This window comes from Myxocyprinus asiaticus, chromosome 17 (assembly GCF_019703515.2).
Source record: "Myxocyprinus asiaticus isolate MX2 ecotype Aquarium Trade chromosome 17, UBuf_Myxa_2, whole genome shotgun sequence".
In the NCBI taxonomy this organism is placed as follows: Eukaryota; Metazoa; Chordata; class Actinopteri; order Cypriniformes; family Catostomidae; genus Myxocyprinus; species Myxocyprinus asiaticus.
The window spans coordinates 36,263,661-36,278,693 of record NC_059360.1 but is presented as its reverse complement, the minus strand read 5'-3'; the positions used below and the strand labels follow the sequence as shown (position 1 = coordinate 36,278,693).

The 15,033-nt window shown below is 39.5% G+C and overlaps 1 protein-coding gene across 4 annotated transcripts; it reads right to left on the bottom strand.

The window, feature by feature from the left end:
* Window positions 1–253: 253 nt before the first annotated feature.
* Window positions 254–13,734, bottom strand: LOC127455080 (receptor expression-enhancing protein 3-like). 4 transcript variants are annotated; one of them, XM_051722656.1, is made up of 8 exons: window positions 13,428–13,734; window positions 8,395–8,467; window positions 6,672–6,748; window positions 6,145–6,265; window positions 4,810–4,923; window positions 2,401–2,536; window positions 1,875–1,996; window positions 254–1,736 (listed from the first exon to the last, which is right to left on the bottom strand). In XM_051722656.1, exons 1-8 carry the CDS (start codon window positions 13,457–13,459, stop codon window positions 1,662–1,664), a joined length of 750 nt encoding a protein of 249 aa, XP_051578616.1. In that variant the 5' UTR covers window positions 13,460–13,734; the 3' UTR covers window positions 254–1,661. The 4 variants fall into 4 exon arrangements, with proteins under 4 accessions (XP_051578616.1, XP_051578618.1, XP_051578619.1 ...); XM_051722658.1 differs by having other exon boundaries at window positions 1,875–1,993; XM_051722659.1 differs by having other exon boundaries at window positions 13,580–13,729.
* Between the last annotated feature and the right edge of the window lie 1,299 nt (window positions 13,735–15,033).

The following is a 15,033-nucleotide window of genomic DNA, read 5'->3' as shown; positions in this document are numbered from 1 at the left end:
ACAAATCTGAGTTGTCTTCTTGCATCTAGTTACTTTAACTTTAGTAGCCAAGTTCATTCCATATGATCAACCAGTTTATTGAACTTAATTACACACGTTTTGGAGACGTCATTACTCAATTCAACTGAGTAAAGTCAACTTCTCAGGGTTTTCAATGTAATGTTGTAAACTAATGTTTGCAAATGGAAACTTAGGGTAAAGTGTTACCCCCTGACTTTTGTACAATACATCTACTGACACATGGACAATAAAATTAAACACATTTTTAAACTTTATTCTTGATTTAAGGCCCAGAGTTTATTAACATATTGAAGGCAACTGTTGGACACAAACCTGCATTATCGACAGGTTTTTTTCCATCATACAAAAAATACAACTAATTTCCCAACTGCTCAGAGACTTTTCCAAAGCATAAACAAGACTGAAAAACGGTCAAACACAAACATATTGAAAAATGGACAAATCATTCCCAATGTTTATATATGAACAAACCACAATGTTTAACTTCTGTCAACTTACATCATATCCACTCTCATGCTTTGGGGAAGTACAGCTGGAGTGTTTGTTTAAATATTACATTAATTAGTGCATTTCTTTATTAAAATAAGAGAAGGCAGAAAAACTAGAATGGCAGGCTAAATGCAGAAAACATAATCACACTAAAATGCATTGCACGTAATGTATTTAAGAATATCCTAAGACATTTAAACTTAAGAAATGTATTTGGAAACAGCTTTTAAAAATTCTGTTAAAATCTAATAAAATAAACATTTTATACTCAAATGCATGTTAAGCTACATTAAAAAAAAAGCAAGCTGTAAACATTAAGAAGCTCTCTTTCTTAGTGATAGCACGTCAAGCAAAGTCAGTTTTTTTTTGGAGGTGTTAAAGCTTTACATATTCACCGACCCTTGTACTTCTCCAGACAGTTGTTCCATTTCATTACAGTGAATACAAGCTAAAAGCGACACACTACAGAAACCTTGACCTTAACACTTGCTCTTGTAGAGGGAGAGTGTGGACACCAGAGATCTGTGTGCTACCATGACACTCACTCTGTTTAATAAGAGATGTCTCTTCAAAGGCAGTTTTAGGTCAAGTTACAACAGATCAGATACTCTCTGATCCATTTTTATAAAAGCTTTGAGGTTTTTAGTACATTCTTAGTATACTTTGCATAGAAGGAACCCATAGAAATAAAACAAATACTTAATAAAGGTCTTTACACTTTTAAAGGATGCACAGAAAACAGTATGAGCCTTTCTGTATTCTAGGCTTTTATACTTTTTTGAATGCATTCAATAAATTCATAAATGGATGCAAGGGTCTCATTTCAACAAGATAAAAAAACAAACATTTATAACCTGCATTTTGTTTCTCTGCATCACTGTCACTTGTATTGTAGTATTCCTCATTTGTAAGTCACTTTGGATATAAATGTGAGTGAAATTGTGTTTTCTGTTAGTCTGTGTACTGTATGTAGTTCAGTTCTGAGCTAAAGTTTTAGTCAACAGTGTTTTGTGTTGCTTTAAAACACTATTCACTTATAGAAATGCAAGGCCAAAGTTTAGGATTTAACTTGAGCAGCTTTAAACTGAGGTTCAAACTGCAGTTAGCTATTGGTTTGATGCTGATCCCCTTTGTGGAATTGTAGTGGACAATCAAGGATGGTCAAATGAGGATGATGTTATCAATGGCCGCCTTCTAGGTTTCAGCTTCAAAGAACCATAGCGAGGCTTGAAAAAAACAAAACAATAAACCATTGATATTCACAGATAATCTTGAGAGTAACTCCAGCTATGGAGTTCACAAATAATCACACACACACACACACACACACACACACACGGAGATGTTTGCATGCATAAATATACCTCTTTGCGTGCTGCTTTGGCACGGGCAATTTTCACACTCTGAGATCTGCGCAGACCCTTCTGCACTGACGCCTCGTCTTCAGAGAATACTCCATCTGTTTCCTCCTCATTCCCCTCCCCTTCTTGTTTATGCACAGAGGAAGCAACAAAGACTTCAAAGTATGAGTAAATGCACCTTAAAAACACCACAGGTTGAATGTGCAGCCGGAAAAATCTATTACTTTAAGGAAAAGATGAAGACCAGGCTTGTTATTTATTTGCAAAACTGATAAACCTACCACTTTCAATCTTACATTACTAATATATATATATATATATATATATTAAAAAAAAATGTAATCCCTCTTCAACCACAAGAGGGAGACATGATAACTATTTACTGATGACAAATAATTTGCTCCAATTCATCCATCCTTGAGCTCTTACTATGTCCATTTTGACCATTTTGATCTGTAGTCAATTTGGATGAATCAGTTTGTTGTAATTTTGTGTAATCAGCAATGAAATCATAAATGGATGAACTCACCAGAACCAACAGAGCTAGGCTTAGCAGCCTGTACAGCCCGTCGGCTGGGGTTGGAGAGTGCCGATTGGTCAGAGGGGATCTGCGTCAGGTCAGGAATACTAAAACTCCTCAGACGCTCACTGATGGCACCCTGTCCCTGTGACATGAGTCATGTGATCAGCTCATCAACATTGACATCACTGTGCATGATATATTGTACATTGTGTGAATTCTTGAAGAATCAAAGCCTTCATTAGTGGTTTCCGTTAAAGAAATGTTCCACGTTCAGTACAAGTTAAGCTCAGTCAACAGCATTTGTGGCATAATGTTGATTAAAAGGATGAACACAAATTATTATTTAAACTCATCCCTCATTTATTTAAAAAGGGCAAAAAATTGCTGTTACAGAAAGGCACTTACAATGGAAGTGTATGGGCCCAGTCCATAAACGTTAAAATACATAGTTTCAAATGTAAAGCTACCAGATGTAAACATTATATTTGTTAACATAAACGTACGTTCATCTGTACAAACAATAGTATGCAAGTATAAACACCATGGGACCACGCAGCCATCATACCACTCAGGAAGGAGACGCATTCTGTCTCCTAGAGATGACCGTAGTTTGGTGCGAAAACAGAACAACAGCAAAGGACCTTGCTAGATGAAACAGGTAGACTAGTATCTATATCCACAGTAAAACGAGTCCTATATTGACATAACCTGAAAGGCTGCTCAGCAAGGAAGAAGCCAAAACCACCACAAAAAAGCCAGAATACAGTTTGCAAGTGCACATGGGGACAAAGATCTTACTTTTTGGAGAAATGTCTTCTGGTATAATGAAACAAATATTTAACTGTTTGGCCATAATGACCATCATTATGTTTGGAGGTAAAAGGGTGAGGCTTGCAAACCGAAGAACACCATCCCAACCGTGAAGTATGGGGTGGCAGCATCATGTTGTGGAGGTGCTTTGCTGCAGGAGAGACTGGTGCACTTCACAAAATAGATGGCATCATGAGGAAAGAAAATTATGTGGATATATTGAAGCAAAATCTCAAGATATCAGCCAGGAAGTTAAAGCTCGGTCATAAATGGGTCTTCCAAATGGACAATGACCCCAAGCATACCACCAAAGTTGTGGCAAAATGGCTTAAGGACAACAAAGTCAAGGTATTGAAGTGGCCATCACAAAGCCCTGACCTCAATCCAATTGAAAATTTGTGGGCAGAACTGAAAAAGCGTGTGCGAGCAAGGAGGCCCACAAACCTGACTCAGTTACACAAGTTCTGTCTGGAGGAATGGGCCAAAATTCCAGCAACTTATTATGAGAAGCTTGTGGAAGGTTACCCAAAATGTTTGACTCAAGTTAAACAATTTAAAGGCAATGCTTCCAAATACTAACAAAGTGTATGTAAACTTCTGACCCACTGGGAATGTGATGAAAGAAACAAGCTGAAAAATATAATTCTCTACTATTATTCTGACATTTCACATTCATAAAATAAAGTAGTGATCCTAACTGACCTGAGACATGGAATGTTTTCTATGATTAAATGTCAGGAATTGTGAAAAGCTGAGTTTAAATGTATTTGGCTAAGGTGTATGTAAACTTCTGACTTCTTTTCAAATTAAAAGATGTCCTAAATGACTTGCCAAAACTATAGTTGGCTAATATTAAATCTGTGGAGTGGTAAAAAAATTAGTATTAATGACTTCAACCTAAGTTGTATGTAAACTTCTGACTTCAACTGTGTGTATACACACATACACACATATATATATATATATATATATATGGATATATACATCTGGTGAATATACTGGCTATAAAAAGCTGCAATTGGTAAATACTTACATATAGAGAATTGTAACAGAGCCAAGTCCCTGGTGTTTTCTGGCTTCTTTATATGTAAAGTCCACCGTTATGCTCCAAATCTTAATTTTTATGGTTATTATTGGGAATTTGGTTGCACACTAAACTGCTTTTGAAATTTAATTTAATTCAATATAAATTTAATTTAACTTGTAGCCTTAATGTCTGTGCCTGTCATAGTAAGGAAAGACTAAGAAATGTTTTATCATTCTATAAATTGATAAAATAAAAATAAAAAATATCGGCCGATTAATCAATTATCTGCCTTTTCCACCACCTTGGTTATCATTATCGGCAAAATCCACTATCAGTCGATCTCTAATATGTAACCTATTTAAGGACAGTACAAGGCAAGGTGACAGAGCACAAGGAATTCTTAATGTAAACAGAACGTTTAAAATCACATGCATAACATAACACCTTCTCTGTTTACATAGAATCAAAGCTGTTAACTGACAATATCAGCTCAGTTAGGTTAGCTCATGTACCCAGCTTTGAAGATGAATATAAACAGTGTAAGAGTGTATTAACGAGTATGTGGGTGAGTGTGATACCTTCACAGCAGCGGAGACTGCAGCTGTAGCAGCGATAGTGAGACCCTGACGACCAAAATTCACCATGGTCTCATAACTCCTCTCTTTGGCCTGGACTATATAATCATCAATCTCCTGAAAAACAAAGCATATGTGAAACAGTCAAACAATTAGTTAAATTCTTCCTTAAAAGTGCAGTAATTTATAAAGTAATATTTTTGTTTATGTTCTGCTGACACCTAGTGGCGTACATAGATGCATCACGTGACAAAAAATTCTGCTACCGATGCAATTGAAGAAATGTGCCATTCGCTGACAGTCATCATTAATTTATTCCATGAGTGATATTGTCCAATTACAGGGGATTATCGAGATAAAGTGAGTAATATTCAGCAGGTCAAATGATCTCAACATGTTTAAATAAAGCAGCATTTTCTGTTAGACTGATATGACTAGTCTTTATCTAGAGAGAGTGTACAATATTTTAAATACACTCACTGAGCACTTTATTAGGAACACTATGGTCCTAATAAAGTGCCCAATGAGGTCTTCTACTGTTGTAGCCAATCCGCCTCAAGGTTCGACATGTTGTGCATTCTGAGATGCTATTGTGCTCACTACAAATGTACAGAGTGGTTATCTGAGTTACTGTAGTCTTTCTGTCAGCCCGACCCAGTCTGGCCATTCTCTGTTGACTTCACTCATCAACAAGGTATTTTGGTCTGCAGAACTGCCATCACTGGATGTTTTTTTTGGTTTTGGCACCATTCTGAGTAAACTTTAAAGACTGTAGTGCGTGAAAATCCCAGGAGATCAGCAGTTACAGAAATACTCAAACCAACCCGTCTGGAACCAACAATCATGCCACGGTCGAAATCACTGAGATTAAATTTTTTCCATTCTGATGGTTGATGGTCCTGACCCATATTTGCGTGATTTTATGCACTGCACTGCTTCCACACGATTGGCTAATTATGTAATCGCATGAATAAGTAGGTGTACACATGTACAAGTGCTCAGTGTATATTATTAAAAAATACTATAATTTCTTTGTTTAAAAGTTTAGCAAAAAAAAGTAATAAATAAATACTGAGTGCACCTGTAAAAAAATGAGTGAGGACAGCGAATGAAACAAGCGCAGTTAAACTAACCATACCGCTACTGTCTGAAAAATCTAATCCATCTGCCTGTTTATCACCTAACATCATTTATGTAATATCTGATTATGTAATCCTCCTGAAATTATCTGTACTGTCACAATACATTCCAGCATGGCTGTGTGTGTTACCTCTGTAACCACCTTATCCAGGAAACCTGGTGATGTAAATTGCCATGTTATCATTTTTGGGTCATTACCTTTTCCTTGGATGCCAGCATAGGGTGTAGGAACTTCCTGTAGATGAGACTGGCTCCTCTGGTGTAGGGGGTGAGCAACCAGATGACAAAGGCAACTTTAAGTTCATGGTAAAGTGGGAACCTGAAACATAGTTTAGTGCCAACAGTGTCAGAGGTGGGATGACGGAAGAGAAAAAGAATGAGTTTGAGCTATCCAGAATTGTTGATCTAATTTAGGATGACTTGAGCCAATAAAATAAGTTGAACTGATCTTTTTTTGGAAAGAAACTAATGTAATGCACTGGAATTTAGCTTAACTGAAACTGAACCTAACAGACTGGTTCCTCTAAGTAGCCCGAGGAAAACAAACCGTGCTCAAAATCAGCAGCAACAGATAAAAGGCCTTACCACAATGGCTAGACAAAGAAAAGCCACAGATACAGTGGAGATGAATGGCAAAATGTTAATAAAACCACTTGATACACATTTACTCCATGCAATCTAATGGCAATTATTATTTTGTCCAGACAATGTATGTGTGTATTTACCATGCCATAGAAAGGTCCATGATGGTCTCCACCACTGTGTAAAGAGCAAACACGATCCAGTACATCATCCATCGGACCTGTCAAAACCACAAATACAATGTTCATTGGAAGTACTGAGGGGAAAGCAGAGAGCCACTTACATAAAAAGCCCCTTTTTTTTGTTTTTTTATGGGAATACTCTTTTTTTGGACACACACCATAGCCTTGAAGTACCTTAGAGTACCATGTAAATATCATGGTATATGAATATGGCAATCATTCTGTACTATACAGAATCAAAGTACCATGGTACAGTATAACAGTCGGATACCAAGGTACAGGGGGGAGATGGAAGTAGCCAGAAGATATCAGAAAGAGGGCACACACTGTATGACAACAGTATTAAAGGTGCACTCAGTAACTTTTTTATTTTTGGACTTACAGTGACACCTAGCAGTGTGGATGCAGCATTCTTCAAAATCAATAGTTTTCAACTACAGATGCCATTGTAAAAATTCACTATTCACAGTCAGACATGATTAACTTATTTATGAGTGAAAGTGTCCAATAACAGGATAGCTACTGAGATTAAGCCAGTAGTATTTCACTGGTCATGTGATTCAAACATGGCAGCCCCCATGAGGGGGACCCTCTCCATGTAGAATAAAAGAGGCTTTCATAAGGTTACTGATATGACTGGAGTCTTCTCATGGGATTGGTCATGATTTTATACATATGTCTCAAAACTACAATTCATTTCTTTAGGGGTAAAACTTTTTTCATTAGGAAAAACTTACTGAGTGCACCTTTAAGTTGCTAAGCCCAAGTTTTTGTTACTGATTGTCAACTACTAAGTAACCTGAAAAACATTCCAGCTGTTAAACCACTATTAAAGGGGTAGTTCACCCAAAAACTGAAAATTATTTAATTATTTACTCACCCTCATGGTACTCCAAACTCATAAAAATTTCTATCTTCTGTGGATAAAAAGGAGATGTTAGCCAGAATGTTACCCTCAGTCACCATTAACTTTCCTTGAATGGAAAAACATATGCAATGAAAGTGAATGGTGACTCAGGCTTACATTCTCAAATAACATCTACCTTTGTGTTCCATAGAAGAAAGAAATTCATACTGGTTTGGAAGAATACGAGGGTTAGTGAATGATGACAGACATTTTTTATTGGGTAAAAAATACATAAATACAGTAAATACAAAAAAGATATTAACATCTGAAGTAGGGCTGTGGAATATGGACTAAAATATCATATTGCGATTTACTGACAGATATTGTGATTTCGTTTTAACTGGGATTTCGGCAAAAAAAAAATATTTTTATTTTTATTCAAAAAAGGATTTCAGGAAAGAAAAAAACTGTCTTTACATAAATTATAGATAATTGCTTTGGTTATTTCTTTGTGCCTTACTGTTTTTGTTTATTTACCTTCACGATTTTCTCACTGGTGCATTTTTTGTGCACTGCATTATAACTGGCAAGATCTTGTCAATGTGCAAAATATTTGCACAAATCAGAAAGGAGAATTAAACATAAGAGAATTCAGAGTTAAAAAATAAAATAAATAAAAATATAGCCTTTTACGGCAGTTTAAAAATTACACATGCTCATTTCGTAAACTGTGCAGCCTTAATCTGAAAAATCAATAGAACATATATGAATGATAATATACAGTAGATTTGTGTGTTTGTGTATGCATATGGAGTGGGCAAAGAAAGATTTACTTACATATTCTTTGACATTCTTGGATTTGACAGCTTTAAAAGAGTTGTAAGCAGGATACAATGTTCCAAAAACAAGACTGTGAGAAAACACACATTTCACAGTTATATTTTAAAATACTACATGCCTGTTATAGGCAGACACTTAAGTATGAGTGGGCCAGCTGGCACTGGCACAATTTTTGCGTAATTTTGTATACATTGTATGTATGTTGAAGGCCCACCGAAATGGCAAATCCAGCCTTCTCCCCTGGTAAGAGGGATATTAGAAAGTTGAAATGAAGTTGTGGCATGGGGGGGGGGCTTGTCATGTGTCTGTCTGCGGGAGAGGGAGAGCGGTAAGGCTCATCACCTGGGTTGTAATTACTCTAACACCTGTCTCTCATAATAGTGATGGCGGAGGGAGACCTGATAAGGTACGCCAGAGCGTCAGAGTGGGAGAGACAGCGACACGAGAGTGTGACATGACATGTGTTCTATGAGTGTGAAGAGTCTATGTTATTGAGAACCTGTTTGTGTGTATTTTGGCCACCAAGAGCCTTTTTTACTCGCAAAATGGCAAGGACCATTTGAGGTCACACAACGAGTTGGAGATCTTGATTACGAGGTTAGGTGAACGGATACAGGGAGGGGCACGTCAAATCTACCAACCATGGAGGGAGGCGGTGCCTGTAGCCTTGGCGACGGTAGTTCCGGAGAGGGCAGAGCTCGGGCCGGAGGTGACTCCCAAACCAAATTTGTTCACTCCGGTCCCTTGTGGAGAACACCTCTCACTGTCGCAGCTTACAGACATTGCCCGGTTGCAAGCAGAATTCGCAGATGTGTTTTTACCCCTTCCCGGTCGCACGAACCTTGTAGAGCACCATACTGAGATCACCCCGGGGGTGGTGGTTCATAGCCGCCCCTATCGTCTTCCTGAACGCAAGAAAAAGGTTGTTCAGGAAGAATTAGAGGCAATGCTTGAGATGGGCATAATACAAGAGTCACACAGTGATTGGGCCAGCCCTGTAGTTCTGGTACCGAAGAGCGACGGCTCGGTCCGGTTCTGTGTTGACTACCGGAAAGTGAACGCAGTGTCCAAATTTGATGCTTATCTAATGCCACAAATTGACAAGTTACTCGATCGGTTGGGCGCGGCTCAATTTTACTCGATGCTGGACTTAACAAAGGGTTATTGGCAGATCCCTTTTACTCCAATTTCCCGAAAAAAAAAAAAAACCCCAGATTTTTCCACACAGTTTGGATTACACCAATTCGTGACGCTTCCGTTCGGTTTGTTCGGGGTCCCGGCCACGTTTCAGCGTCTTATGGACAAGATCTTCAGACCGCATACGGCATATGCCACTGCATATCTAGACGATATTATCATTTATAGTAATGACTGGCAGCGACATATGCAACATCTGAGGGCTGTCCTGAGAACGCTGGCACTCTATTACAGGCGGGACTCACGGCAAACCGGAAGTTCAGTAGTTCGTATGTTAATGTAATCTTGTGTTGAAGCAGTAAACAGATTTGTCTTGCTGTCCATATACTGGAGAGCTCGGAGCTCGAGACACGACTCCTGATTACCCCACAGGACTTTACTTATTTAGATAATGGATCTAGAGAATAGGTGGAGATGGGGTGGAGGTGGGATGTCAGGAGAGTTGTCACAGGAAGCAGGTAAGCAGCGGCTTATATACTCCTGCTCGTGGGCTGTGATTTGTCAGATTAAAATTAACATGCTCCTCCCGAACCTCTGTTAATTAACTCCATTTCAGAAGTTCGTATGTTAATGTAATCTTGTGTTGAAGCAGTAAACGTATTTGGATTGCTGTCCATATACTGGAGGGCTCGGAGCTCGAGACTCGACTCCTGATTACCCCCAAAAAGGCATTAAGATGAAAGAACAGTACCATGACTATGGCAAGAAGTATTAAGGACAGCAAGCCAGCAACAATTCTATTTGGCAAATTGGCTTGGCGGATGCTTCCTAATTGTTTTTCCCCCCCAAAAAAATTGTACAGAGGGAGTGCTTTAAGCATTTGTTTGAAGGTGCGTTCTTGTACGATTGCTGGTCGAGAGGGCTACGCTGCGATTCGAACGAGAGACCACCACTCATCGTAGAAGTGGGTGGGCTCACGGTATGCGAACAGGGAAGGTGAAAATGAGAGTTGGCTCGTGCTGCGTTCGAAAGGGAGGGCTCACACTGCGATTCAAACGGGGGACTGTTCTAAGAGAGAGAGGTTTAGCTCACACCATTTGAACGGGTAAGCCCAGCAAGCAGTTGAACGGGGAAGGCGAGAATGAGAGTTGGCTCGCACTGTGTTCGAAAGGGAGGGCTCACAATGTGATTCGAACGGGAGACTGCTCTATAGAGAGAGAGCACTCACGGCATTCGAACGGGTAAGCCCAGCAAGCAGTCGAACAGGGAAAGTGAGCACTAGTTGGTCATGCTGCGTTCGAAAGGGAGGGCTCACACTGCGGCTTATATACGCCTGCTCGTGGGCTGTGGTTTGTCAGATTAAAATTAACATGCTCCTCCCAAACCTCTGTTAATTAACTCCATAAGTGCGCAATTGGGTGGGTGGAAGTTAGGTATCTGGGGTTCCACTTGGGTCACAGGCAGGTGCGTCCACAGGTTAACAAAACCGCAGCGATCGCGGCCTGCCGACACCCAAGACCAAAAATGTTTCTGATGTCACCAGCCCGTTGACTGACCTTACTAAAAAGGGGGCCCCCGATCCGGTCCAGAGGACAGAGTCGTGCCGACAGGCTTTCCTTAAGGTAAAGTCCGCAATTTGTGGGGGGCCGCTTTTACACGCTTCTGACTCCTCTGTCCCCTTTATTTTGCAGACGGATGCATCTGACAGGGGGCTGGGGGTGGTGCTCTCGCAGGAGGTGGGAGGGGAGGAACGGCCAGTACTGTTTATTAGTCGCAAGCTCTCCTTCAGGGAGACAAAGTACGATTAAGTGGGCTGTTCTTACTCTCTGCTACTACCTGCTGGGGCAGGCCTTCACCCTCTGTTCCGATCACGCTCCTCAGCAATGGCTCCACCGTATGAAGGATACTAATGCGCGGATCACCCGTTGGTATCTGGCTCTTCAGCCCTTTAAGTTCGAGGTGATCCACAGACCGGGGGCGCAGATGGTTGTTGCTGACTTTCTCTCCAGAAATGTGGGGGGGGAGTAGGCAGGCTGGATGTTGCCATGGCTTGAGTTGGCGGTGGGGGTATGTGGCATGGGGGCGTGGTCATGTGTCTGTCTGCGGGAGAGGGAGAGCGGTAAGGCTTGTCACCTGGGTTGTAATTAACACCTGTCTCTCATTATAGTGATGGCGGAGACCTGATAAGGCATGCCAGAGCGTCAGAGTGCGTGAAAGAGAGAGCGACATGACATGTGTTCTAAGAGTCTGAAGAGTTTGTTATTGAGAACCTGTTTGTGTGTATTTTGGCCACCAAGAGCCCTTTTTGTTTATATTTCTTGTGATGCTGAAAGAGTAATAAAAATACTCACATTGACTGTTCGCTGTCTCCTGACTTTTCCATTGCCCATGAACTCAGAAGCTATCACAGAATTAATTTCCTAAAGATCTACTGATTGTGAAACTGCCAGTGAGATTAAAAGCTGTTTTTCAGAGAGGTGCTAAATACCACACTTTACTGCATACACACAGAAGTACCCACGGCCTTCACTGTTTTCCTCAACCATGTATTTTCGAGTAGCTATGGTAACAATAGCACCGCCTGATACCGTCTACAGTTATGTGCAATCATGGGTGTGTGTGTGTGTGTTAAGGGACCGTTGGATGGATTCCATTTATTGCATAACTGTTTCTCCACTCTAGAACATCTCAACCAAACAAAGCAAAATAAGTGCTGAAGCAAAGAGCACAGGTCATCTTTTAACTTTTACAAGGTAAAACTGTAATTGTAATTAAACAACTTCAGCATCACTGGCTATTCAGTACAGTATAAGCCGAGTCACCATTCTAAACTGAGTCTTGCTATTACTACTAGCCAGAAGAAAGTGCTTAAATGTCACATTATGGACAAGAATCTCAGTTTGTCTTTGTGCTTAATTTTTTGTCATTTCCAACACATTAGAGTCACAATGGTTTAGTCATGCATTTCTTATTACGATGTTCGCTGGGCGAACATGTGAGTGAAAAAAGAGGGAAAAGAATAGCAGAGAGAGAGAGAGAGAGAGAGAGAGAGAGAGAGAGAGAGAGAGAGAGAGAGAGCGATGTTAGTACACATCTCTAAAACAGCTAGGCCTTGTTTGGTCTTTAAGATAACCTACAGTAAGAACAAATGGGAGATTACGCATTTTAAAAGATCTTTAGACTTTGAAACATGCCATAATCTACAATACACAAAATGTATTTCCATTCAACCAGTGACACCCACAGACCCTTATCTCTTACAGTGTCACAGTACACTAAGATAACCAAACCCACAGCAAACAGCACCTTGTGAGCTGAGGTACAAAATGTGCTTCACTGTGCTGACCTTTTCCGCAAAGAGTCGGACACACCTAACATTACACTCCTGCAGGAAAACAGAAGTTCCTCTCTGGCAGACAGGGAACTCCAGACAAAAACACGACGCATTTCCCGAGGCACTCTATTACATTAATCAAGAATAATATAGGGTTTTGCTGAATAATTTGACATTATTGTGAAGTCTGATGATTTTTGGATGTATAATTTTGATGCTGCAGTGCTTTAGTGAGGGGCTGTTCACACCGAACCCGTATTGAGCTAAAAAAAAAAAAAGCCAGATGCAAAGAACCCGGGTGTCTCGAGACAGGCTTGTAAAAGTGGAACGTTACACGGTGAAAAAAAAAACTGTTCGGTCTGAGAATGCAACGTTGTTTTTCCATTCTTGGTCAATAGCAAACAAACTATAATTAATACAAACTGTCTTGCTTAATAAGTTAAAATACTATTATGTACTGTGACAGTGCAGATGCACACAAACTAAATGCACAGTCAGCAGTTTTGACTAACTTATGAAAGTTCAGAAAGAAAGCAAATCGTGTTTATTAAATACTCACACGATGACCCTAGATATAATCCACGACACCATCGTCCAAACTGTTGCACTTTAAAGTTCGCGGCAAGATCCTGTCCAGACTGATAAACTACATATATAAATTTCTAGTAGTTCACTTCTAATGCTAAAACTCAAATTAACTGTTTTTAACACCTTCTTCCTGATGTCCACAAGTCTCCAAGTTAACATCGTTGTGTGACAGATAATCACTCTTTTAAGCTGTCTTCCCTCTACATCATGTCCCGTTGTTTTGAAAATGTATGTATCTATTGTTTTCCTCTTCTCGTGTCCTTTTCGGACAAGGGACGAAGTTGCTCTTGATTTATGGCTCATCTCGTCACTGACTGGATGGAGCCGCTGGTTTGTCCCGCCTTTTGCGTTCACTGATTGGACCACTGAATCACTGCCAAACATCGTCACAGGGCGGAGCAGTTTCCCGCTACACACTTTCACTGTTTGAAGAGGCTAAAATGATTGAATTTGAATTTGGAAAGATTTCCAAATTTGTGTGTTAAGTGGTTCCGAAGGTCAAGGCCAGTTGTGCCACATTTATCACTGAAAAGATTGGCAAAAAAGTGGCTCAGTTTACCTGAATTCACCTGTAAATACAGTAGGCTACTGCAGAAAGGTCCAAGACAGTCTCAGAGTAACAGAATAGCATAGGTCATAACTGTGCTCTATTAGCACTGTGCTTTTGAGCAAGACACATGGTTAGTTCACCCAATTTGCTTAAATCTGCTTTCATAATATAGTTGAACCTTACCTTAAAAGGATCAAAATAAAAATTCTATCAACATTTACACACGTTCATGTTGTTCCAAACCTGTATAACATTCTCAGTCGCCATTCACTTTCATTTCCTTTTTTTTCACTATGAGTCATATGGGTTTTGAACAACATAAGTTTGAGTAAATTATGACAGAATTGTTATTTTTGGATGATCTCTTAAACTCCAGGAACTGTCCTTGCAATTATTGCACAGTGGATAGTTTCAAATTAAAAACTGCTAAAATGACAATCACTTTATAATGTTTTTACACAAGAACACAGAACATGAAGTGACCAAAAACAGTCTCATTTGGGGCCTGGCAGGCATGCATGGACTAGTCATTGGTCCTGAAGGAAGTCACACATTGATAAACTTAGCTTTGAGTGATGTCTGCTAATTATCGATGATGGTAACTGTAAAAGCAATTTTGCACTCCACATGAATGAGTACACTTTACTGTATGTTTACAGATTTTCTGCCACAATTGTTGTAGCTTTGTTCAATTTGCTTTCATATGGATTTGTACAATGTGCATGAAATTGTTAAAATGCACTTAGCATGCATAGTCAAATCTAATTAGTTGACCTTTGATTTTTTAAGGCAGTCGGTTTGCATGCTTTTTTCTAAGTAAACATACTTATTTGGCTCAAGTAAAATGAACTGAATTATTTAAGTACAGTTTTCTAGTTACAAGTAAACTGAACTCATCTGTGATTAAAGTATCATTGTTTTTATTTAATTATTTAAATTTAGTTTCACCATGTCTTATAAGGGAACTTATGACTGGACTCTAGGTTACCCATATAGCACACTGAATTCTCCTCAGTAGGCTACTTCT

Excerpts from the sequence above, each read along its gene's own strand:
- LOC127455080 (XM_051722656.1), bottom strand. The coding sequence starts at position 13,459 with ATGGTGTCGTGGATTATATCTAGGGTCATCGT. Across the intron at positions 2,537-4,809 it reads CAGTCTCCGCTGCTGTGAAG|GGACAGGGTGCCATCAGTGA; the intron begins GTATCACACTCA and ends CTCATGTCACAG. Across the intron at positions 1,737-1,874 it reads CCAAAGCAGCACGCAAAGAG|CCTCGCTATGGTTCTTTGAA; the intron begins GTATATTTATGC and ends GTTTTTTTCAAG.